The sequence below is a fragment of the Orycteropus afer genome, unplaced genomic scaffold (assembly GCF_000298275.1).
Source record: "Orycteropus afer afer isolate SDZICR_OR568_19922 unplaced genomic scaffold, OryAfe1.0 scaffold00070, whole genome shotgun sequence".
In the NCBI taxonomy this organism is placed as follows: Eukaryota; Metazoa; Chordata; class Mammalia; order Tubulidentata; family Orycteropodidae; genus Orycteropus; species Orycteropus afer.
This window is the reverse complement of record NW_006921657.1, coordinates 988983-1015138: the sequence shown is the minus strand read 5'-3', so window position 1 is coordinate 1015138 and position 26156 is coordinate 988983. Positions and strand designations below refer to the sequence as shown.

Sequence of the window (26156 nt, the reverse complement as noted above, 5' to 3'; positions counted from 1 at the left end):
CTCAGGATGGTGGTTGGTTAGCCATTCCAGTTTTACACTGACAGGACATTGATTGAAAAATTAGATTGGGAGAGGAGACCCTTGACTAAAATTAAACCTAAATATAGACTCCAAAGAGGAATAGTGACAAGGGGAAGAGGAAGGATTGGTAAGCCAGACCTCTCAAAACCCAGAGTAGGGTTGACTAACCAAGGAAGGGAGTAGAGATCTTGCTTTTATCCTGTTATCTCATGAAACTGCACTTACCAGGGTTACCAGTGATCTCTCTGTAACCAAATCTAATCGTCACTTTTTAGTCTTTATCAAAATCTGATGGATATCTTTTGATCCTCACCAAATTTTATCTCAGCCACATTTAGGTTTGTTGAAAATTCTATTTCTTGAAATGTTTTCTTCCTTTAGCTTCTGTGTTACCATATTCTCCTTGTTTTTCTCTATATAGGCTTCATCTACATCTTTTGTCAGCCTTTTGTTCTCTGTCAACTTGATAAACCTTTCCTTAGGCTTCTGTCTTTTGTTCTGGGTTTCTTCCTTTATTGCATGACTTCTCCTGAGCTCCAGATCCTTACATCTGAATTCCTGTAGAACTTGTCTGTATCCCCATATTCCTCACAATGTTAATACCCAAAACAGTTCATCAACCTTGCCCTGCCTCCCTTACCTGCTCCCCATCCCCCAAAATCAGAAAAAAAAAAAAAAAAACAGTCCTTTTCCTCATGGATTGTCTGTTTCAGCAAATGGCATACCATTGACCACTCATTCAGTTAACACAAACTGGAAATTTCAAACCATCTTTGACCCTTCCCTCTGCCTCATTCTCTCACACTAAGCTCTGGTAACATAGTGCCTAAGGCACTTGACTGCTAACCAGAAGGCTGGCGGTTCAAACCCACCAGCCACTCCTTGGAAGGAAGGTTGGACAATCTACTTCCATAGTGATACCGCCTCAGAAACCCAAGGAGGGGTCACTATGAGTCGGGTCCAACTCGACGGCATATAACAACAACAAGACTCTTCTGGAGTGAGCTCCTTTTAACCTCATCCCATATCACTATTCCCTTCATGTTCACACTAGTTATATTGAATTTCTTTCCTCTCCTTGGGTGAACCACATTCTTCTTCAGAATCTCCGTACATGTTGTCTTCTCCCTGCCCTACCCTTCTTCTGCTCCCAACTAATCCCACACATTCTTTAGGTCTCTTCTTTAAGAGGGAGAAGTCTTCTCCCGACTTCTTGTTAGCTTCTCCTGTAGCCCTGAAGCTATACCCCATCATTACATGTTAACTTTAATTCTTATTTAGTGTCCTTTTCCCTCTAGACTGCCATATTTTTACACAGATAATGCACATGATGCATGTTTTTTGCCAACCTGCGCTTGGGCTCACTGGAACAGTTTTGCTTACTTTTATTGTTTCTGCAGATTATATGCATAGGCACATTATTTACACTAGCATGTTATTTGTGAAAAAGACAGTATACTATCTGAAAGAGTGGGAACTATGCCTGTCTTTTTACTCACTGTGTCTTTAGTGCTTATTAAGTACTAGTTGAAGGCAGGACATATGGACCAATAGTTGGTCAGAATAGCCAGTTGAAGAGGCCTAGGGCCTTTATAGTTTTCTATATTGCTGTAACAAATTCCCACAAACTTAGTGGCTAAAACAACATAAGTTTATTATTTTACAGTTCTGTGGTAGATCACAAGTCTGACATGGGTCTTACCAGGTTAAAATCAAGGTGTTAGCAAGGCTGTGTTCCTTTCTGGAACTTTAGGGTAGGATCTATTACCTTGCTTATTCGAGTTGTTGGCAGAATTCAGTTTCTGGTGTTTGTAGAACTGAGAGCCATGTTTTCTTGCTGGCTGTCAGGTGAAGGCCATTCCTTGGCTTGTGGCCTCCTTCTTCAGTCTTCAAAGCCAGCAACTGCAGATAGAATGGATTCCTTGTATACTTTGAACCTTTCCTCCTCCTTCTTTCTCTTTTCTAATCCTGCCAGAAAAGGTTTTCTACTTTAAAGGACTCACATGATTAAACTGAGTTTACCCAGATAATCCAAGATAATCTCCCTATCTCAAAGTCAGTCTGTACCCTTGGTCACATCTACAAAATCTCTTTTGCCATATAAAGTAATATATTTACAAGTTATGGGGATTAGGGTTTGAGCATCTTTGGGGTCATTATTCAGCCTGCCAGAGAGCCCATGCTTTTTTCTTCTTCAGTACTTCTGCCAAAAAACATTTCTACTTGTTTGTGGTCCCGTTGGTACTTAATAATTTTAAACAGTATTCCTTTGGTTTTGATAGATAAAATGGACATAAGGTACATGCATAGTGACACACTTACTCCTCACTTATAAACTATCTCATTATCCAACATTTCACATTAAGATAATAGTAAAATAATCCAACTATTTGCATGTTAATTGGGTTTCTTCCTAGAGCCCAGCCCCTGGCCTGCAGAGCCATCCATATATGCCCGGCTTACAGCTGAAACAGTTCTTCCTCCAAAAGGCCTTTTGCCAGTCCCATTCCCACTGTTGGAGCCACTTTTGCAGCTCTTCATGTGAAAGAGGCAACTGAGGCAGATTTTGAGGGAGCCCATCTAAGAAGGGCCGGTGAGTGGCTGAAGGGGCCCAGGAGGTGGGGGAGGTTGCTACTGCAGCTCTCCTCTACTCAGGTGCCCTGGAAGGACCAAGTCCTGCAACAAGAATACTAGGGTAATTTGGGGTCTGGAGGCCACGGCAGAAACCAGCTGCCCCCTCCTCCTCCATGATCCAGGCTGGTAAGCTCCTCTTTGGAGCAGCTATTAGTCTTCAGGCTCTGTGCCTTGGATTCTAAGCCCTCCAAGACCATTAACTCATTGCTTGTTTCCGTGGTTTCTCCATGGCCTGTGGGGTGGTACCAGGGGGCTAAGACTGTGGAGAGGGTAGCTGCAGGGGCATGGAAGAGCATGGGCACAGGCAGCAATCCCCTTGATGGCAGGGCCTTTGGGTCCAGAGCACAGTGGTGCCTAGGGCACAGTATTTCTGAGAGCCTGGGCTCCGGCACTGCCTTTATGTCCTCCTCCTTGCATTACACCAATTTTGCATAATAATCTGGTCTTTGGAACCTAAGCATATAGATAAGGGAAGAGTAGGTGTGTTTATTTATAATAAGAATAAATATGTGAATGAGTGTACCCGATGGGTCTCAGATCTGATAAATTGCAAACCACAAAAGTAAAACAAACTTCAGAAAGACAAGCCACCATGAATTGCATCAGCAGAGAGAAACAGAATTTTAGAACGATTGGTTGTGTTATGGAACAGCTAAATGGAAGGTAAGGAATTACATTATCAGTAGCATTTTTTTTCCTTTAATTATTATAGATTGTATAGTAAATCAAGACTCATTTACAGTCTTTTATGTTATTTTAAAGTTGGCTGTGAGAAAATAAAAGAAATGTTTCTTCATCCTTCAGCATCCTTTACAGAATCATAGAAATTTAGAGCTGCAAGGGATCTATGGCCAATTTTCTTGGGCTAAATAAAGGTAAGATTGCTGTCTATAGGAAAGATAGGCTGAAGATTTTAGAATTTAATAGGTGACTTAAATAGTAGTAGTTGAGATGCTTAAAGTGAGAGAAAGCATTAAGAGGAAGAATATTCCTTGCCCTTGATTGAAAGTAGATGAAATAAATCCATTAGTTTTCAAAATATGTAATTATTAAAAGCTCTGTCTTTCATAGGATATATGTGAAAATAAACAGTAAGTTGTAATATAATGTGAATTACTTTTGTTACTGAATATTAAACTACAAAGTACAAAAGCAGATTTTAATATAGAGAAAAATTTAGTGCATGGAGTTGAGGTCACATGCCAGTGATGTATGACTTACAGGAAGTAATAAAAGGGAAAGAAAAGAAGCAAATGTTATACTTTTAAACTGATGGGACCCATTTTAAGGGAGGAATTTAAATTGCTGTTCTTTAAAAGTTGAGTCTTCTCTCCACCCCCATTATATAAGGGGCCAAAAAAAAAAAAAAAATCCAACCTGATCAAAGTAGACCTTTCCAGACTCTCTTCAGAATATACTTCTTAAAGTCAAGGAGCAAGCTGTCTTTGTTTGCTGTTCCTAAGCAGACAGAAGTGATTGATACTGTTTTTATGCATTTGATCTCCCCAACCCCTATACTTCATTTGAATGAGTGAAATCCTTGTTTGTTTGTTTAATAATAATAATTTTTAAAAGGTGTGTTAGGTTAAATGCATCTGCCTAGGTGTCTCTCCTGGCTGAGATCATAATCCTGTGATAACATTTTATTCTTTCAACATCTTAAATACAGGTGTTTAGTTTAGTGGATTTTTTTTTTTTAAAAAACTCAGGAATAATATGCTTTTATTAACGGTATTGATGATTGATTTTGAATGTTTTTACTTCAAAAAGCCAAATCTCCTGGTGGATGGAATTTTATGAAGCACCTGTTAAACTTTAGGGAGGAGGGACTTTTTGGCAGCAACCCAAAATACATATATAAACAATGAGCCTGCCAAAGTCAGGAAATTATAAAACAGTTTTGAAATTGCAGAATCTGCTTTTTTATTACCCCTCAGCTTTCTTTTGCAGCTTGGTTATAAGTTCTTTCACATGGGATTTGCTAATGTTCTTACTATTTAAAGACCAGATTTAGAAAAATAAAATCCAGTTTGGAGATCTCAGGTTTATGTGATTAAAAGCCATTAGAGTAGAACGTGATCTGCCTTCCAAAGAGTCTAGACTCAACCACTCCAAAGCTTTTGGAGGAATCTCTTACTCTGTGTAGCCCAACTAGGTTCTCTGAATGGCAGTGCCTCTCAGGTCTCCAGTTTTCCTCTTTGAATCGAGCAGCAAGACTTAGTGTGTGTGCATAGCATGGGTGAACTTGGAGGACATTATGCTGAGTGAAATAAGTCAATCACAGAAGGACAAATACTGTATTAGTTCACTATTGTAAAAAGTCAGGGAAAGGTTTATATGTGGAAGGAAACTTTCTTTGTTGGTTACTGGGGGGTGGGGTGGGAGGGAAGACTGTTAGATAGGTAGAGACAAGTATTCATTTGGATGAAGGGAAGGGCATTGTACCCAAAGTGAGTGATCAACATGGTGGCACTGAGGATGAGGAATATGAAGACACAGAAAGGTACACAAGAGGGACAGACCCTTTTTATATATACAATACTGCATTGTCATCTATTTACCCATTAATCTGTGGGTAAATAGATGAGTAAACAGGCTGAATGATCAGGTATGTCTAGGCAAAAGGGAATATACCCCTGACCATATATAAGTTGGCAGATGATATTTCTACGTACGTATTTGTATGTGCTATAAGAATGTCCAAATATATAATAGAGCTATCAAAGGGCAAAGTTATAATAACTTCTTGTCCACAACCAGCCACCCTGAGAGAGTGAGTAGTTGGGCCTGTGGGCTTGGGACCATGGTCACAGGGGACATGAAGCTCAATTGATAAAATATTCTACACAAAATCATTGTTCTACATCCTACTTTGGTGAGTAGTGACTAGGGTCTTAAAAGCTTATAAATGTCCACCCAAATGGAACAATGGGTCTCTCCTCGTCCAGAGCAAAGAAGAATGAAGAAGACCAAAGATGTATGGAAACAATTAGTCCAAGGAACTGATAGACCATGAAATCCTCAGCCTATATGACCATGAGACAAGAAGAACTAGATGGTACCCAGCTATCACTGCTATCACTGTCAACCACTCCGAAAGGGATCAGTGCAGGAGATCCTGGATAGAGTGGGAGAACAATGTGGAACAGAAAATCATTAAAAAAAAAAAAAAAAAAACAGGTTTACTGGTCTGATAGAGCCTAGTGAACCCTCTGAGACTATGGCCCCTAGTTACTCTTTAGGTCTGGAACTGAACTCACTCCTGTGGCTTCCAGACAGACAATAGACAGGCATATAAAGTGAACATTTGCATCAGTTAGATACACTCCTTAAATCTAGCATTCAATCATAGGAGAACAGAAGGGCAGTATTTACACAGGCTCAGGGGGTAGGGTGCATAGGAAAAAAGAACATAGTGAAGAGAGAACTACACAGAGAAAGTAGGAGGAGTGCTGTTAAATTATGGGGATTGTAGTCAATGTCATGAAACAAAATGTGTATGAACTGCTTTATGGAAAATAAATGTGCTCTGTGAACTTTCACCCAAATCACAGTTTAAAAAGAAAAGGCTTTGTGTGTGGAGAACTCCTGGGTGAAAGTTGTATCCAAAATAGTGTAGAAAAGCAGAAAAGTCAGGGAAATAGTGGAAACCTGCTGAGGGAATGCTTGCGGAATTCTGTTGGACCTGGATCTTTTAACTTCTCAACTGTCCTTCAGATTCACTGTTTCTGCTCCTTCTTCCAAAATATAACTCAGAGACCAGGGGCAAGATGGATCAACAATGTAATATTCTTTGTATACAAATTTTTTTTTCATTTGTAATTGTTATGTTAAACAATTCTATTTTCTTTCTTCTTCTTCTTTTTTAAATTTAGCTAACTATTGTTTTGAGTTTTCTTATTTCATCCTGACTAGAGAGCAAGAATCATTTGAACTTCAGCACTTCTCCACAGACTGGCAGACCAGGAGACTCTGGGTAAATGGTGGTTGATGTCACTGGCACAAGAGTGAGAACATGATCTGAACATAAGCTATCTTCCAGTTATCAAAGACTTGAGATTGGAATCAGTATACATTTTACATATTTCTCTTACGGAAACCATTTGTGCAATTATTCTATTACCTCTAGGGAAAAATGGCTGAAAGTCTATGGTTGGATTCTCAGCTGTTTCTGTATTTTCAAGTTCCTACAGTTCTTTGAATAGCAGCATCAACTTTTCTATTAAATATTAGAGAATGGAACTTTTAAGAATCTAAGTCACCATTACCATAAAGCAATTTGCTTTTTATTTATAGGACACCCATCCTGTTTGAAATTTTGTCCTGAATTAACAACAAATGTAAAGGCCTTAAGGTGGCAGTGTATCGAATGCAAGACATGCAGTGCATGTAGAATCCAAGGCAAAAATGCAGTAAGTATGTCTCTCAGTAGTCAATCTCTAGGTAAATAGTTAATTTGCAGTGTTGAGGATTATTCACTTTTTTTAAGTTTTAAATACATGTGATGTTATACCTCAGCAAGGATCTTGATGTGTCTTCATTATATTTTTTTATTGTTAATATAAGAATTTTTGGCTTTTTACAGTTAGTTTCAGTCTCACTCAGTCTCTAATATATTATATTACAGGATAATATGCTTTTTTGTGACTCTTGTGATAGAGGATTCCATATGGAGTGCTGTGACCCACCACTTTCCAGAATGCCAAAAGGTGAACTCCTAAACCATATTAAAAATGCATTTTAACAAATACTTGTTAGCCTTGTCCTGATGTCTTTAGGTAGCTAAAGTTCAGAGGTATTCAGGTTTCTTAAGTTCCTAAAGTTCAGAGGTATTCAGGTTCCTTTTCATTTCTGCTACCTTCCCTATCCTCGAGGGTTTGACACTGCCTCTGAACATGTTGGGAAGTGATATGTATAATAAAGACTCTAATTCAGAGATACATGGATATAAAAGACCACACCTCTCTCTCCCCAAACCACTCCCCTATTAGAATAAGTTTATATTAGGTAGATTAAAATTTTTAAATGCTCTCTATATATTATTTAATACAGTGTTCAGAGGTATGAAATTAGGAAGTTTTGGTTATGGTGGTAATGCTGACTCCATAAGCTCTAGAACAAGAAGTGCTCTATCTAGGAACTGAATTTAATTGCCATGATTCAAATGGCAGCAAAGCGATGCACAGACCTATAAGGTGAATAGTAATATCAAGGAGCGTATGCATTCATTACAACAAACAAGCATATGAGATGAAGAGGACAGCATTTGCCTAGAGATGGAGCAAGGAAGGCAGGAAGGGATGGGAAGGAAGAATGAAGGGAAGAGTTGGGCGCAGGGAGGGAGAGGGAAGAATGCTTTTGCATTGTGGGGATCGCAGTAAATGTCACAAAACAGAATGTGTATGTATTGTTGAATGGAAAACCAATTTGCTCTGTAAAGTTTCACCCAAATCACAATTTAAAAAAAAAAAAAAAGAAGAAGAAGAAGAAGAAAGAAATGCTGTATCATATTTTTCTTGGACATCAGTTGGTATTTTTGACTTAGAAGATACTTAAAAAGGACAGCTAGGCAAAAAGGAACCAAAAGAAAAATAATTTGTAAATTCTTTCTCTGCTCCCCCCACACCCTTTAAAAATGAAATGGAACATTCTATATGTGTTTTTCTAACCTTGTTTTCCCCCTCTTAATAATAGATTATAACATTCCCACATCATTAAATGTTCTCCTAAACATAGTTTTTACTGAGTATGTAGAAATCCATAGTATAGAGCAGGAGTTACAAATGTGGTTGTTGGCCACAGATGAACTTTTTGGCCCAATATTTTTTTAGAATTTGAATTTGAGTCCTTTAGGTAGAGCATACTTGCTGCAGTTTGGCACAATCTCACTACTCTGTGTTATCTTCCATCCCAGCTTGCTTTAGTCATATATATTACATCTGGGTGGTTCCTGAAGATAGTTGATTTTGCAACTCCATGTGTAAGTGAGCCATAATTTATTTAACTGGTCCCCTATGGTAGACATTACAAATGTTTTCAATTCATAATTATTTCCTTAAGATAAATTCCTAGGAGAGAAATTGCTTGATCAAAGGCTGTGTACATGAAAGGCTGTATCAGTTTTCATGCCAAGCACTAGTGTATGGGAGTACCTGTTTTCTTGCATCGTGGCCAACACTCACCATTTACTATATTTCATTGAGTCTAAGACACCATTTATTTATTTATTTTTGCATTTTTGCAATCAGCTGTATCTTATAGTTGTGTCTCTGATTCAAAGAAATTGTTGTTGTTGTTGTTATTTGCCATCGAGTCAGACCCGACTCATAGCGACCCCTCCTTGGTTTCCTAGGTAGTATCACTATGGAAGTAGATTGCCCAGTCTTCCTTCCTTCCGAGGAGGAGTGGCTAGTGGGTTTGATCCTCCGGCCTTCTGGTTAACAGTCAAGTGCCTTAGGCACTACGCTACCAGAGCATTAATATTTTAAAATTTTTACCAATATGATAATGGAAAAAAAGATATCTTTGATAATTTTTTCTTTGAGTAGTGAGATGGAACATTTTTTCATATGATTATTGGCTGATTGTATATCATCTTTTGTGAAGTGCCCGTTTTTATCCATTGGTAATTTTTCTATTGTGGTTTTCATCTTTTTCTTACTGATTTGAAGAAGCTCTTTATATTTTTATGTGGTCAAATCCATGAGTCTGTTTCTTTATGGCTTCAGTCTTTAATGGTAGTCATGTTTAGATTATATAAATATCCACATTTTTCTTGGTTGGTACGTTAACATTTTATTTTTTCATACAATAGTATTCCTTCTGCCTACAGTTTATTTTTGTAAAGGGTAAGAAATAATTTTATTCCTAATGGGTAGCTATTTGTTCTGTGACCACTTATTGAATCATTTCATCCTTTTCCCACTGATTTTAAATATGACCTCTTTGATATGCTAAACTTTTTGTAGGCTTAGGTTGTTCTGGACTTCCAAATTCTTATCCGTTGACCTGTTTCTCCATACCAGATATAATTTTAATTATTATAGCTCATTAGTTGTTAAATTTATACTTATAATTTTAAAATTACTTTTTATAGTGATAATTGTTTTAGTATTAAAAATTTCCAGAAAGAGATGATAAAACATTTTTTTTCCTAGATGGCCCAGAAATGTATTGAATTATAAATGCCTCCCCCAAATTAAAATAGTCTGTATCTGACAGAGGGAAGCATTCATGTATGTTTATGTAAAGGGTGGAATTCAGAGATAAGCTGAGAAGATAGGTTCTGAGGTAAGGGTTAGCCCTCTGCTCTCACCTTGACCTTTTAATGATGGCTTCCTGAGGAGAATGAAAAGGGAATGATCTACTTTCTGGAGTAAAGTTCCACATACAAACATCCTTAGACAGCTTATTAAAGCTGCAGTTTATAGTTAATATCTTCTCCTACAATGAAACATTAAAATATTTTTCTCATATATATATTAATTCAGGGATGTGGATTTGCCAAGTCTGCAGACCAAAGAAAAAGGGAAGAAAACTACTTCATGAGAAAGCTGCACAAATAAAACGGCGATATGCAAAACCCATTGGACGACCGAAAAATAAATTAAAGCAACGATTGTTGTAGGTTGAGATCTTATCAAAATAATTTTTTTTTATCTTGTGCTTTAATATATAAGTGATTGTAGTCCCCTTAGATTTTGTCAGATCTTTTTAGCCTCATTTGTACAAACTCAAGGAATGAGGAGTATTTCTCCTTTGCATAAGCTGTGACAAGTTTTTTAAAAGAACATTTTTAATTACAGTTGGCATTTTGGGGTCTTCTGTTGCCAGTAGCTGTGATACTAAGTGACATATTTCCAGCACCAGGATAGAAGCATAATGTAAGGACTGAAACAGTCTTTCAGTCCACTGTATTAATTATTTGGGCATTAGAAGAGCTTTATTATATTATTTTCATAGGAATTTTAAAACAAGGTGGGGATTTGTCTATATCTATAGTGAATTTCTTTTGCAGTTCCAAATTGTATTTTAGAAAGATTCCTCTCTCTTCTGATGCTAATTTAGTATTACAACTTTCTAAAGATCCCTTTTATGAAATAGGAGCTTCTGAGAAACCTGCATAGCTGTCCTGATGTTTGCCTCAAAGATTTCGACAGGAGCGTCTGACACATACATCCATGTGCAGACATACATACAAAATAATAGATTTGCAGTGGCCCACAGATATACTGTGTAACCACGTTTCCCCTATCCTTTTGCCATATAAACCCAACCCAACCCAACCTGTTGCCATTGAGCTGGTTCTGACTCACAGCAGCATTATAGGACAGAGTAGAATTGCTGCATAGGGTTTCCAAAGCTATCATCTTTATGGAAGTAGACTGCTACATCCTTCTCCTGTGGAGCATCTGGTGGGTTGGAACCCCACTGACTAACTTTTGGTTAGCAGCCAAGCACTTTAACATTGTGCATCAGTGTTCCTTTTGTCATATAGTTGTCATTGAAGCCCAGTAGAGAAAAAGGGTGAAATGAATGTATATTCTTAACCTGTACAGAGTATACAGGTTAAGTTAAGTTAAGGTGTTTAAACATGAAATCAGGAGCCTTGCATATCTGGAGCAGTTCTGTGAATAGCCCTTCACCCATCCCCTTAGAGTTAGTGGAAAGGTCTTTATGGTGAAAGAATGGATAGGTGCTGTGTGTACAACATTGACGATGACAAAGAATCTTACTCACTTGCTTCTTTTCTCCTGAAGCAGTTCACTGTATTAACCTGTCTTCAGAAAATGGTGTCTTCCTGTACCTTTATCTCCCAAAGGGAAACAGAGAAAGCAGACTCCTTTCTAGAGTTTTCTAAGAAACTTTATACTTCTTTAACTAGTGGACATTTTAAAATGGAAATTTTGTTAATTTCTAGAGGCAAACATGAAACATATTTATGAATAAAATCTCCCATATTAGCATCATTTGAAATGAAAATTAAATGTTTTTACGTTCATCCTGTGTAAGCATTGTTCTCAAAAATGGGACTATATCCTCAGGGCCCAATTAAAAAAAAAACTAAATTAGGCTATAAACTTTCTAAACGAAGGACACAGCTGAAAATTGCATCTGGCACCAATCCTAACTTTTTGTTTGTCCAAAATTGTCCTCTGAGCTTAGGAGTTTTTAAGACAGTCTAGGGAGTTTTCCTTTTTACATGCTTTATAAGCATGTTGTCCTTTCTGTGCAATAGATTCCAGATACGATTCAAATGCATCATTCTGATGTGAAACATTTTTGACCTGTTGTTGTTATGTGCCGTCGAATCAAACCTGACTCATAGTGACTCCTCCTTGGGTTTCCGAGGCAGTATCACTACGGAAGTAGATTGCCCTGTCTTCCTTCCGAGGAGTGGCTGGTGGGTTTGAACTGCCAGCTTTCTGGTTAGCAGTCAGATGCCTTAGGCATGATGCTACCAGAACTCCGTATTTATTGGTAACCCTTGCTGTGTCTTCTAGTGACATTAGAGGTCTACAGAGTTAACCTGACTTGGCTGACTCAGGGACTTCAGACAGGGGCCAGCTTCTGGTAGTTAAGCTGCTTCAGATGAGCCTACCAGTCTGCCCTGTTTATCTGACTGCTAAAATTTCTTCATTGAATCTTCCTTCGTGTTTAAGATGACCTATAAAATTGCTAGTCTATTTCTAATACTTAAGATATTTTTATAATTCAATATCCTGTCATCATCACAATCCCCATTTCTTTAATATTAAACCTTCAGCTAAACTGATCATTTTAAAAGTACATTCTTGGGCCCCAGCACTGCCATAATTCATATGCAAATGTTTCTATTGTATAAAATTCCACTGCAAAGTGGGTAGCTTTCCAAACCATATCCTGAAGTGAAAGCAGTCAGCTGCTGCTGTTCATGTACTCAGCTGCTTCAGTCAAATGACCTCCAGGCTCTCTGACCACACAGTAGTATGGCCAGAACCAAGCATCAAATGGACTGAAATCTCAATCAGAATCATTGTATAGATTCCCATGCCAAGTGTCTGATAATGGCCATGGTAAATGTGCTGCTTCTTCACCAGACTTTCCATGTCATGTCTGACCCGCTGTAGCTTTTCTTTAATCATTACTTCAGTTATTTGCTATTGTTGTCCTTTTTTCAGCAGTATTTTATGCTGTAATTAATTGTCTTCTCTCCTAAGAGAGTATTATTGGATATCTTATCATCCTAAGCATAAACTGCTGAGAGGGAGAGAGTTATTTTTAATTTTTTTTCTCCTTCTCTCTCTCTCTCTCTCTCTTTAAGTACAAATTTATAGACATACCCAAATTCTGCCTATGTAAATTGAATTAAAAAATGCTTTTAACTGTAGAGATTAGATAAACTTATTCTTTTGCTTCTGGTTAACACATTTGACTTACTTCTTTTGGAATTTAAAAAAAGACTCAGGTAACTTATTTTAATCTAATACTTAAAGCACTAGTGTTCTTTCAGTCTTTTTTTTTTTTTTTTTAATTTACATAGTCCTGGGGTCCATATAAATTCTTCTGGTACCTGTTGTATGGGTACTGGGAGAATCATGGCATGCATATGCATTTCCTGCTAGCTTTTTTTTTTTAAAAAAAAAAAAAAAAAAGAAACACCTACATAGTGGCCTATACACAAAAGCAGTTCTTAGGGTTCCAATGTAGTCTCTTAATTTTAGCACATTGAATGCAACTAGTTAAACTTGTTTTTAGATACCTTATAATTCTCTTAAATGCTGATACTATTCTCTAAATTTTTGCCTAGGTCTGTAACCAGTGATGAAGGATCCATGAATGCATTCACAGGAAGGGGGTCACCTGGTAGGGGTCAAAAGACTAAAGTCTGTACCACACCTTCATCTGGTCATGCTGCATCTGGGAAGGACTCAAGCAGCAGATTGGCTGTTACAGACCCCACTCGGCCTGGTGCCACCACCAAAATCACCACCACCTCCACCTACATTTCTGCCTCTACACTTAAAGTTAACAAGAAAACCAAAGGGCTCATTGATGGCCTTACTAAGTTTTTTACACCATCACCTGATGGTCGCAGATCACGAGGTGAAATAATAGACTTTTCAAAGCACTATCGTCCAAGGAAAAAGGTCTCTCAGAAACAGTCATGCACTTCTCATGTGTTGGCTACAGGTACCACACAAAAGCTAAAACCTCCACCTTCTTCACTTCCACCCCCAACCCCCATCTCTGGTCAGAGCCCCAGTTCACAAAAGTCCAGCACTTCCACTTCTTCTACCTCTCCCCAGAGTTCTTCCAGCCAGTCCAGTGTGCCCTCCTTTAGCAGTCTTACTAATAACAGCCAGCTGAAGGCACTCTTTGACGGACTTTCTCATATCTATACCACTCAGGGACAGTCTCGAAAAAAGGGACACCCAACTTATGCACCACCCAAACGTATGCGTCGTAAAACTGAATTATCTTCCACAGCAAAATCTAAAGCCCATTTCTTTGGAAAAAGAGATATTAGAAGTAGGTTTATTTCTCACTCCTCCTCCTCTAGCTGGGGGATGGCTAGAGGACGTATTTTTAAAGCAATTGCTCACTTCAAGCGAACAACTTTCCTTAAAAAGCACAGGATGCTAGGCAGATTAAAATATAAAGTGACCCCTCAGATGGGGACCCCCTCACCAGGGAAGGGGAGCTTGGCAGACGGAAGGATTAAACCTGATCAGGATGATGGTAAGCAAAAGGTCAAAGCTCCAACCAAACCTGCGTCCCGTCCCTTTCTCCCCAACCCTGGAAAAATATATAAATCAGTTCCTATTTGTCACATAGGTCTTAGCTATTTCTCTTGTTCTCACTTCACTTTCATACAGAAGCAGTGAAACTTTGACCTTTTTCTAATGCTGACTAAACCTCCAAAATGTTTTTCCAACTAATACTCTCCCACCTTTTATTATTTATTTCCATTCATAGTGACACTAGGACCCTCAGATGCCCTTCATAGTGTTGCTTATGGCTTTGTAGTCCCGCATGAGTAGCCACTGTCATGCTTCTGCCATGTTCTTTCCCATGCCACCTCCTCAGCCATGGTGCTGTACGGTCGTGTGCTGTCAGTGCTTCCAGCGGGGTATTCAGCGCTTCATGTCCTCTGCTCCATTGCTTTCTCATGACAAAGTTCATCCTGCTTCAGTCTCAGCAAAACCTGATCTGTGATTCTGTGAAGTGTGTTTTGGGGTGTGAGTGTGTTTGTGTGTGTATCCACCTTAGGTAGAAAACGGTTTCATGATTTCATTTAACAAATTGGCCCAGTTACATTTGCTACCTTTTGAAACAAAAAACAAAACTGTCTTTTTGACAAAGTGATAGATTTTAATTATCTCAAAGCTGATAATGGGAATTTGATGATTAGACATTAATATAACTGCTGATCTTGGATAAATACGTTTTCGCTTTGTTTTGTTTGTACTTTCCCACATATATTTATTTTAGCTATAAAAAGATGACAGTGATAAATCCAAATAAAAATTTGGGTACAGCAGGGAAAGTGCACTGCTGGATCTGTGAGCAGTGCTTACATGTACAAGCTTATAAAGCTGAAAAAAGATGATCCCTACTTGCCCACTATGCTAATTTGGCACCATTTGGTAATAGAAGGTGGTTGCTGGTGATACAGATCAGTGAATACACTCTCTGCTGGTTTTAAATGACAGATACTGAAATCAAAATAAGCATCAAACAAGAAAGTACAGATGTAAATGTGATTGGAAACAAGGATACCGTTACTGAAGAGGATTTGGATGTTTTTAAGCAGGCCCAGGAACTTTCTTGGGAGGTAAGGCTGGAATACCACAATATAATAACAAGGATGATGTGTGACTCGTGACTAGTAAGATGAAATTACTGCTTTGATTTATGGAGAATCTCCCTCAGAATCCTTTCTTTAACTGTTGTCATGCTCATTCTTAATGAATGTACGTTCAAAAGCAATGACTTCGTAGAGTTGTACTCTTAAAAGTAGGTGAGGGCTAAGCTGCTCTAACAAATTAGATCAGAGTGGTAGCAGTTGAGGAAGACTTTGAAAAGTACTTCCGTGCGTGAAGGGATAGAGTTTTGTCCTCTTTTTATTCTTTTGGCCTAAATTTAGAAAACAGCAGTTTTAAATCTTTAATGAAAAAAAGGACATTACTTTTAAATTTATTGATGTTTCTTGAAACACAAATGGCTGACTCTATGAAAAATGTCTCATATTTTTATTGCTTTACCACTGATGAAAGCAATGCTGTGTCTAATGATCAGTTGTAGTCAACTTTTATTTTCATTGTCCAGTAATTTCTTTAAACCATTCCACTTAAAATACTAACTTTGCATAGGTTACTGTCACCAAAATGTTGAAAGGTAAGGCTTATTGGACTTTTCAAATACAAATTTGTTACGAATTGTGAATTTTTATGTCAGTAGACTGCATTTGATTTCTATGGCACTATGTTTAGTTGGACTCCCTACCTCACCCCATTTCATTTTAGGGGGAGAGGATTGTCTCTAACCTCTTAAGCTTTAATTTTAGTAGCAATTTCTTGGGCTAATAACTTCTGATGTTTTCTACCTAGAGACTGTTGGATATTTTCATTCTTCATGCTGCCTCTGTCAGGATGCTTTGTATTGTTTTTCCTTTGGCTAAGATAAGTGTCAAAACTTTCCCCAAATCATTAAGATTCCAAGTCCTTAAATACTTCTTTTGTTTTTTAGCCTGTTTCTGACATTCATTTATAGCTATAATAAACAACAGACTATTATCTGAAGGATTCTCCAGGATTTAAAGCCCTGTCTTTCCAACATGGACAACTGGCTTTTAGATTTGAGAACTATTTCTTGTTATGTGTTAGGCACTGTCCTAGGTATTGAGGATATCACAGGTACCACATAGACAAAGCTATTAGTCTCAGGTAGCTTACTGCAGTCTAACAAAGAAGCAGATGTGAAACCACAGATTTCACAATTGATTACTTAAGTCCAGTTGAGATAAATACTACTTGGTAGAGGGACAGGGTACTCTAAGAGTATATGAAAATACCAAAAACCAAACTCTCTGCCATTCAGCTGATTCCAACTCATATGACCCCCATTAAGTTTCCAAGCTATAAACCTTTAAGGAAGTAGATGGTCCCATCTTTCTTCCACAGAGTGTCTGGTGGGTTTAAATCGCTGACCTTCTGCTTGGCAGCCACATGCCTTATCCACTACACTACTAGAGCTCCTTAAGAGTATACAGCAACCACATTATTTTTGAATCCCATCCTCAACTGTAATACATTGCAGTAGATTGTTAAATTCATTTCAGTACACATTTGTATACACAAATATTGTACTCATTTCCTATCTTTGTAATACTATATTTTCATGTATTTGTTTATATATGTCTTTTACAAAGTTGATTATTATTTCATAGGGACTATATACTATTTTTTAGTAGCATGAAAATTCACAAATGAAGATTAATGTTCTGGTCTTGATAAGTTTTTGTGATTACTGGTAGGAGAACCAAAGAGTTAAGTGGAATATATCCTCTTCTAAGCTTTATATTTTATTTTATTTTTTCTCTAATAGAAAATAGAGTGTGAAAGTGGAGTGGAGGACTGTGGCCGGTACCCTTCTATAATAGAATTTGGAAAATATGAAATCCAAACCTGGTACTCCTCGCCTTACCCACAGGAATATGCAAGGTACTGGAATAAGCCTGACATGTATATACCTTTAATGCAATGTATGTGAGAAAGGAGAAATCTTGATTCTGCAGTACAAATTAGATGATTTTAGGAAATAAATGTTGATAGTTGATTCTGAGAGTTTCCAAAACTGTTTCTTTGGCCAGCACCTTTTTACATATTCCCTGTGCTATGTAAATACTTCCTAGTTACACAGGCATTGTAAATTTGCCTTTTAGCTTCTGGACCATGCTTCTCTCTTTGGTTAATTGGACAAATGTTGGTTTCTAGGAAACTAAATTATTATTTATTTAAATGGTTTTAGCCATTATGAAATTTCTGATAGACTTTCTTCTCTAGTTGCTTTTTCATTTTCCTAATTCAGCCTATCAGATTTATCTCTGATTTGTGGCATTTTGATTCCAAGGCATTTTTTTTTAACCAATGTGAAATAGAAGGAAGGAGCTTAACCTTAAGAGACCTTTTCCCAAATCTTTACTTAAAGAGCCACTTGTGACTAACTAGTTAAAAATGAAGAGAAATTGGCATCAGAGTTTTTATTTGTCTTGAACTAAGAGTAACTATACTCTCCAAAAGGAGCTCTGGTTGCATAGTGCCTAAGGCACTTGACTGCTAACCAGAAGGCTGGCAGTTCAAACCCACCAGCCACTCCTTGGAAGGCAGGTTGGGCAATCTACTTCCATAGTGATACTGCCTCGGAAACCCAAGAGGGGTCGCTATGAGTCAGATCTGACTCGAGGGCACATAACAACAACAATAACAACATGCTCTCCAAAACTGTATAAAGACTCCAAAAACAGGTATGTTATGAATAGATTTCTTCTTTCAGTTATATTAGGCCCACTTTATTATCATCTTCTCAAATGTTTTAGCCTGCAAAGTTTCTGATAATCACAAAGTCACTTTTCTTCTAAAATAAATGTCATTTTCTTTATTAAATGCGTTTCTGGCCAATCATCTGACTAGGTAAAATGGCGGGGGACATTGTTCTAGAAGTTGAATGGCAAACTAAAGGTCAAGAGTCTTGGTTTCTCTTCCCAGCTTATGCCATTTGGCTGTGTGTTCCTGAACAATTTTTTTCAAAATGCCTATGAGCTTTAATTTGCTCTGGTAGTGTAGCGTCTAAGGCACGTGACTGCTAACCATAAAGTTGGCAGTTCAAACCCACCAGCCACTCCTCAGAAGGAAGGTTGGGCAATCTACTTCTGTAGTGATATTGCCTCAGAAACCTGAGGAGCAGTCGCTATGAGTCGGATCCGACTTGACAGAAGTGAGTTTGGTTTGGTTTAATTTGTATGGGCAATCAAATTATATGCTTTGAGAGCTTTGAATAAAATTTACATGTAAGTGAAAATATTTGACATTACTATCATCTGTGCCTATCTTTTCCCAAATCTGTCTCTCATTCTTATACCCCAAAGACCTTTAAAGTGCTTCTAAACATTTTCTTTTAAATACCAGCAAGCAGTGCCTGTTTAAGCATAGATAGAGATTTGTAAAAATGTTCTCATGTTTAAGCGGGAGGAAAAATCAGAACGGGGCGAGAGAAAGCTGTTTATCTGTTGTCACTCAGAGTCAGTGAAATTGATAGAAAATAAATTAGGTCTTTACCTTTTGGTCCTGCATTTGTTATGTTAGACTATAGTATACTATAGGAGCTCTGTTAGCAGAGTGCCTAAGGCACTTGACTGCTAACCAGAAGGCTGGTGGTTCAAACCCACCAGCCACTCCTCGGAAGGAAGATGGGGCAATCTATACCCGTAGTGATAACTGCCTTGGAAATCCAAGGAGGGGTCGCTATGAGTTGGGTCCGACAGGATGGCACATAACAACAACAGCAACATAGTATACTATGATGATAACTTTAAAGTTGTCTCATCCAGAGGTAGAAATGAAAACAACTGAATTCTAGGGCTTCTTTGCCTTCTAAGTATGCGGATCATTAAAAAAATAATAATAAATTAACTTCTCTCTGGATTAAAAAATTATTGCAGTCACAACATTGGTGATGTATGTAGTTGAATATACTGACATTAACTCTGAAATTTGAGACATATGTTTGGTCACCTTGATACATTGCCATGCTTAATCATTGATTTTTAGGTTGGTGGTTCCAAGTTTTAAACCTTTGTTTTCATATGTCATTTATAAGGGAACAAATGATTTATTCACAAAGTAAAGACAGGATATACTATTGATTATATTAAAAAATAATGTAAGGTTTTTATATTCTCTGATTGTTTCTGATACAGTAATATATAGGCTGCTTATCATTTAAAAAATATATTTAACATTTTTTCCCTTAAAAATATAATCAATCTGATAGATTCTTTGATTTTTAAACTTTAACAGATTACCAAAGCTTTACCTGTGTGAATTCTGTCTTAAATATATGAAAAGTAAAAACATTTTGCTAAGACACTCAAAGAAGTGTGGATGGTTTCATCCTCCAGCAAATGAAATTTACCGAAGAAAAGACCTTTCAGTATTTGAGGTAAGCATGTATAAATAAAACTCAGCTTTTGGAAACCTGGTATTCCTAATTATTGACTGTGTACTGATTTCTTTCTAGAAGGTTCAAGGTATATTTAATTTTGGCATTGAAATTCAGACTTCTTTTTCAAATACCTCCATATTTTGGAATGTTTGTCTAACCACATTAAGCAACCATTTAGACTGATGAGGAAGCTGCTTCATCACATTAACTTTTTTGTCTCCCCTCAAATCCCTGTCTGCACCAAATATATTCACCAGTGAATTTATGATCTCCTCAGCTCTTTGTAAATTCTGCTTTCTTTGGCAGGAGAAATTAGCTTTGTTCAGTGGCTACAGCCAATGTCTGGCAGGTGCTCATTCTTCTAGGGAATTGAGCAGCTGTACATATCTCCTCAATACACAACCACCTGTGTTTCTATCCATTTCTTGGCAGGATGGATAATTCTTTTGGTGAGACCCCAGCAGATGTTGGAACTTTCCCCATCTGGGTGGAGGCCACCCCTGGAGAACTCTGCTGTTCACAGAAACCCCTTGTGGCCATGTGTCTGTCATCATGGGTTTCTTGAAGACATTTTGTGTTTTCAGAATTGATTTAGTAGCACTAGGTCTTTGCCTCTATATAGTTACATTGTTAAATCATGTTTCTGTTGTCAGTTTCAAGAATCCAGTTTAGCTGAGTCAGTTGTACCTTGAGGAGACCATTCTTTTCTTTCATGTTGTTTACTATTCTTGAAACATCTTCATTTTCTCTTTTATTCTCTTTACTCCAGTCAAGCACTTCTTACTGTCCTGCCTTGTTTTCTTCTCTGTTACCCATTGTGATTCATTGTTTTTCATTCCTAGATGCTCAAAGCAAGCATATTTTTGCACTGTAGATACGATATCTACTTTCTATGAAATACAGTTTTACTTAAGGATTCTCTTTTTCTAAATTGTTCAGACTGACCTTTATTATTATACCCACAAATCCTCTTAATTTCTGCCCTGTAGTGTCTTGTGTTATATTTAGTATATAACATATACTAAATACAGGTTTCTCACATGGACTGGGCTCTATCACTCAGTCAGTCTTGGGCCCACTAGTTTTTTCCAAGATTTACAAGAAATGGAGAACACAGGAGACTTCAGCTACATCGTAAAGCATTTTAAAGCTCCTCTTCCTGATTGTATCAGGCCTTTCTGGCAAGTTTGGAGGAAGAAGCCATATTGGGAAGATTTGGTATCTTCTTATTAATGCTAGGTACAGGGTTTCTCAATCTAGATACTGTTGGCATTTCAAGCTGGATAATTCTTGGTTGTGGAGGGCTGTCCTCCTGTGTATTGTAGAATGTTTAACAGCATCCCTGGCCTTTACCCACTAGATGTGAGTAGTAGCACCTCCTTCCAGTTGTGAAATCAAAAATGTCTGTAAACCAAACCAGTTGACTATGGAGTCAATTCCAACTCATGGCAACCCTACATGTTTCAGAGTAGAACTGCACTCCAAACATTGCCAGGTGTCCCTGGTCAGGGGAGTGGGTGGATGGAGGGAGCAGTCATGCCAGACTTAGAACCACTGGACTAGAGGGAAAGCAGAATACAAGTTGCCTGCCCTTCTGTTGTGAGTCTTAGGATGCTACCCAGCCAGCCCCAACCAGTTGAGACCATCAGGGCTGCCATCGGTTGAGGCTTACCTAGTGTCACGAGTTCGACTTTCCTATTGGCTCCTTCCTTGATGTCCTAGATCCTTTCTTCTAACCAAAATAAAATGGAAATTGCTGTTTTATTGTTTCCCAAAGGGCAAAACACATTGTTACCCTTAAGTAATTGTTAAATAAATTAGTATGAGGGGGGTTGAAGCTCTCAAGTCCTGGAGGAACTTCTTTCCCAGCATTATAAATGATCTACTATTCCAGGACAGGTGCTTTTGGATCATACAGAGATTTTTTTTGGGGGGGGGGGCAGATGATCAGAAGCAGATTTGTGAAATTTATTCATAAAAATAATTGAAGGGGTTGGATTTGGTAAGTTCCAACGTCCTTATTCTAGAATCTAAATTAATGCTTAGAGTACACTATGTAGAAACTTTGCTCTAAGCAATTTCCTAAATTATAAAAGAAGTGAATAATCACATATTAATACTTTCCTACCTTCTCTTTATCTGTACCCCTTGAAAGCTTGCCATATTAGAACTTCCATGACTGATAAGAATTTTTCTTTAGCATAATGTCATCTCTGATTATTTTTCTGATTCAGAAACATACATCTTTATCCTTCCTTTTTGTAATGTGCTACCATTTCCAAAAGGACTATAGTCCCAAATACATAAAAACTTCCTTTAATTAAAGAGAGAATTGTGTCCTCTGTGCCCGTTACCCATATTTGATTATGTTGCTATGTGTGGGACCTAGGTTTCATCCAAGGGAAATAGTTATATGAAGTCTAAAAATAATTTGTGCAATATGAGAACCCATATGATCCACAGGAGACGTGAGAATGGTCAAGTTCATTGTTAAAGAGCTCTGGTTAGCAAATATCTATTTCCCCTAAGAAAAGTGCTAGGGAAATTCTTCTTAAATCTGCTGTGCTTTTTGTTTTCAACAAGTAATTACATTTGATCAAAGAAATTGGCATCTGTGCCTAGCCTCCTGTCTATAACCATCAGTATCACAGCTTGATTCTTTTATTTTGAACAGAAGTAGACTATAATCATGGTACTTATTGTAGGTTGAAATTCATCTCACTTTCTCTGTAAGTATTCCCAACATAGATATTTTATCTTTTCCAATTATATTTAAAATGATGCTTAGGATAAAATCAAAAATGGAAGCCTCTTTTTCTAATCCACACTTCTGGGTAATCAGAATAATACAGTTCATTTATTTTATTTTTGTGTGAATCCCTTTTGAAAACAGCATGAAGATTAACTTACTTGGGAGGTATTTTGACAGCTTACATTTCCTTTCATTCAGATTTATTTGGTTCAAATAAAGAGAAAGGACATACCTAATCATTTTTAACTCACAATAAATGGCAAGTAAAAATTACTCCGTAGCTAGTGATTTGACCTTTCTTCAGGTAGCTTAAAGAAAAAGTAGAAAAGGTGGAATTTTGATTTGCCAAATGACAGCTATTTTCTGGTTAACTCTATACTTGGTTAATGGAGTGTTTTAATCTCTCAGTTCAGGATTGGGAAAAAAAGTATATATTTTCCAAAATATCATATAGAAGAAACAATTTTATATTGAGTAGCATTTTTGTGTTGAATAATGTTATTTGTTTCTTTTGCTAGGTTGATGGGAATATGAGCAAAATTTATTGCCAGAACCTTTGCTTGTTAGCCAAGCTCTTCCTGGACCACAAAACGTTGTATTATGATGTCGAGCCATTCCTTTTTTATGTCCTTACAAAAAATGATGAAAAGGGCTGTCATCTGGTTGGATACTTCTCTAAGGTAAAACACAAGCCAGCATGACCTTCATTTTCTTTTTCAAAATGTTTTTGGTAGGGTCCAGTTCTTTGCACAAGACTTTTTTATGACTATAACTTGAATAAATGACACATTTTTCAAAAACTCAGGTTCTTGTTCAGAGCTTGTTAAAAAGACAAAACCACTGTGCCTAGAAAGTGTGTAAAATGACCTTAGCGCTGCTTGCTGTCTTGACTGTCAGCATCCATTTAACATTATAATTGCTGCTTTGCAGACCACCTAGCATCTTTGATTTTCTAAATGTTAAGCTAGTTTCCCTCTTTCTCTAAGTAAAGGCATCATGAAAGTTTCAGTGTTACATAGCATTGACAAGAGAATTCTCATTTCTCCTTGTTGCATGCCCCTCTACAGTTATCAGTATCTCAGTGAGTTAAAATACTGATGTTTGGACAGACAAGCTTATTATAGTGACTGGTTTTATACTTTTGTTTCTTACTCTATGAAGTTCTGAAACAGCCTCACCATTAAAAAGCCTAAATTTCTTTGGCAACTAGCACAGGGAAGACCTTGATATGTTGGGTAGATATTTTGTCTTTTTAGTGGTTCAAAATGGTCTCTTACATTCTTCTGCTCATGGACTTCTGAGCAACATGAACTCATATGCAGTAAAGTAAAACTGGGTTTGGAGATCTTTGCCAGGTTATGACCATAACTTTTTAGGCATTTAGGAAAATGCTTACTGTACCAGAAAGGCATACAAGGAGAGAAAGTAATTATGAGTCTTCCAGACAGAAGGTAAATTATCTGAACGTAATATTTTGGGTTTTTTTTGTGATATATTCTTCCATATTAGATGGTAAGATTAGTGAATTTTAATGAATCTTCTCTTACATAATATAAAAGGAATGCTTTCTAAAAGCATAACTTTCTTGGAAGATCAAAATACAGGATATACATGGAAGTATATCACACGCTGTTGATCTTGCTCATGGCCGTCACGTCACCCCTAACTCATGGCCACCCTCTGCACAATGGAATGAAGTGCTGCCTGGTCCTGCACCAGCTTCTTAATCAATTGGGAATCACATCATTGCGATTCATAGGGTTTTCATTGGCTGATTTTTGGAAGTAGATCACCAGGCCTTTCTTCCCAGGCCGTTAGTCTGGAAGCTCTACTGAAACCTGTTCAGCACACCTCCACTGATAGGGGTGGCTGTGTGTGAGATGCACTGGCCAGCAATCAAACCCAGTTCTCCCATGTAGACGACAAGAAGCAAGAATTGTACTATTGTTATTTTGTATTTTAAGAATCAACCCAAACCTATTGCCATCAAGTCTTTTCTAACTCATAATTACCCTATAGGACAGAGTAAAAGTACGCCATAGGATTTTTGAAAGCTGATTGCTTAACCACTGCATCACCAGGACTTTCCAGAACCCAGAGACTCATAAGGAAAAAAACAATAACTAGTAGCACATATGGAAAATTGCCTCTGTGTTTTAAATTACATATTTGGTAAAGATCTAAAATGACAAAGAAGAAAAGTTAACTTGCACATTATAGATTCAAAAGATGACAGAATGAACATGGAATAAAACAATGAATAGGAAATCTATTTATATAATATACAAAACATCTTACCTTTAGGGAGCTCTGGTGGTGTGACCTAAGGCATTTGACTACTAACCAAAAGGCTGGCGGTTCAAACCCACCAGCCACTCCTCAGAAGAAAGGTTGGTCAATCTATTTCCTTAGTGATACCACCTCGGAAACCCAAGGAGCGGTTGCTATGAGTCAAAATCGACTCGACAGCAGTGAGTTTGGTTTGTTTTTGGTTCTTACCTTTTATATAGGTTTGTTAAAATCTTTTTCTCTAAAGAGTTCAAAAGAGTTCATGATTGTCCTTCTTGTTACAAAATGGTGTTTGTTTAAATATATGTGAGTTCAAATGTAGAGCTTAACAGTGCTTTGCTGTCCTTGTCATGCTGAGTCTTCATGATGCCTCTGGTTAGTAGCCATGTCTACAGTTGATGATTCTCTTGCCATTTGCAGCTCCCTTTTCCTCCTACGTTGCCCAACATTTGTACTCACAACAAGCTAAACTATCATTTTGTCACAGTTTTTGCTATAGTATGGCAACAGCTCCTGCCATTTCTTATTACACCTGAAATACTGATGTTCTTTGGCAGTGTAGTGAAACAATGAATAATCTAAATAATAATCATATTAAAAGGTTCGATACAAATTAAACCATGCTCTAACATACCAATTAGGAGTTCTAGTGGTGTAGTGGTTAAGACATTTGTGTGCTAACCAAACAGTCAGTGGCTTGAATTCACTTGCTGTTCTGCAGAAGAAAGATGAAGCAGTCTGCTTGCATAAAGATTTACAGCTTTGGAAACCCAATGAGGGTCGCTGTGAGTCAGAATCAACTCAGTGGCAGTGAGTGAGAACAGATAAATTGGAATCTGGAACTGTGGTCCTTTGGAGTTATACTTAAACCAAATTGTAGCGATTATTAGAAAAGCAATTCAACAATAGCCAGAGAAAGGCCAAGATGATCTAGAACAGTTCTGTGCAAATCATTATGCATACAGCTCCCCTGGCCCATAATCTAGAACACTAAATAGGAAGGAAAGAAGGATCAGTTACTTTATCTCTAGATTAAAAATTAGCTTTCATAATTTGTGTTAAGGAAAATAAAGGATCATGTTGGATTGGATTTAAAAATAACTCCTAAAGGTAAGAATAGTTCTGGGCAAAGAAAGGAATGGCTTCAAGAATGAGTGCTTTACTAGTAGCAAAGTTCAACAAGACAGAAAATAACAAATGCTGGCGAGGTTGTGGAGAGATTGGGACTCTCATACACTGCTGGTGGGACTGTAAA

General features: G+C 37.5%; 1 protein-coding gene across 1 annotated transcript in view; it reads left to right on the top strand.

The window, feature by feature from the left end:
* The window catches only part of KAT6B (lysine acetyltransferase 6B), a 304625-nt gene that overhangs the window by 236698 nt on the left and 41771 nt on the right, over positions 1–26156 (top strand). Inside the window, exons 3-10 of the mRNA XM_007940590.2 lie at positions 6952–7067; positions 7283–7364; positions 10146–10278; positions 13445–14376; positions 15351–15472; positions 17245–17360; positions 19716–19857; positions 23131–23292. Of these exons, the coding sequence (XP_007938781.1) occupies positions 6952–7067; positions 7283–7364; positions 10146–10278; positions 13445–14376; positions 15351–15472; positions 17245–17360; positions 19716–19857; positions 23131–23292 (1805 nt within the window). The remainder of the gene's footprint in view (positions 1–6951; positions 7068–7282; positions 7365–10145; positions 10279–13444; positions 14377–15350; positions 15473–17244; positions 17361–19715; positions 19858–23130; positions 23293–26156) is intronic.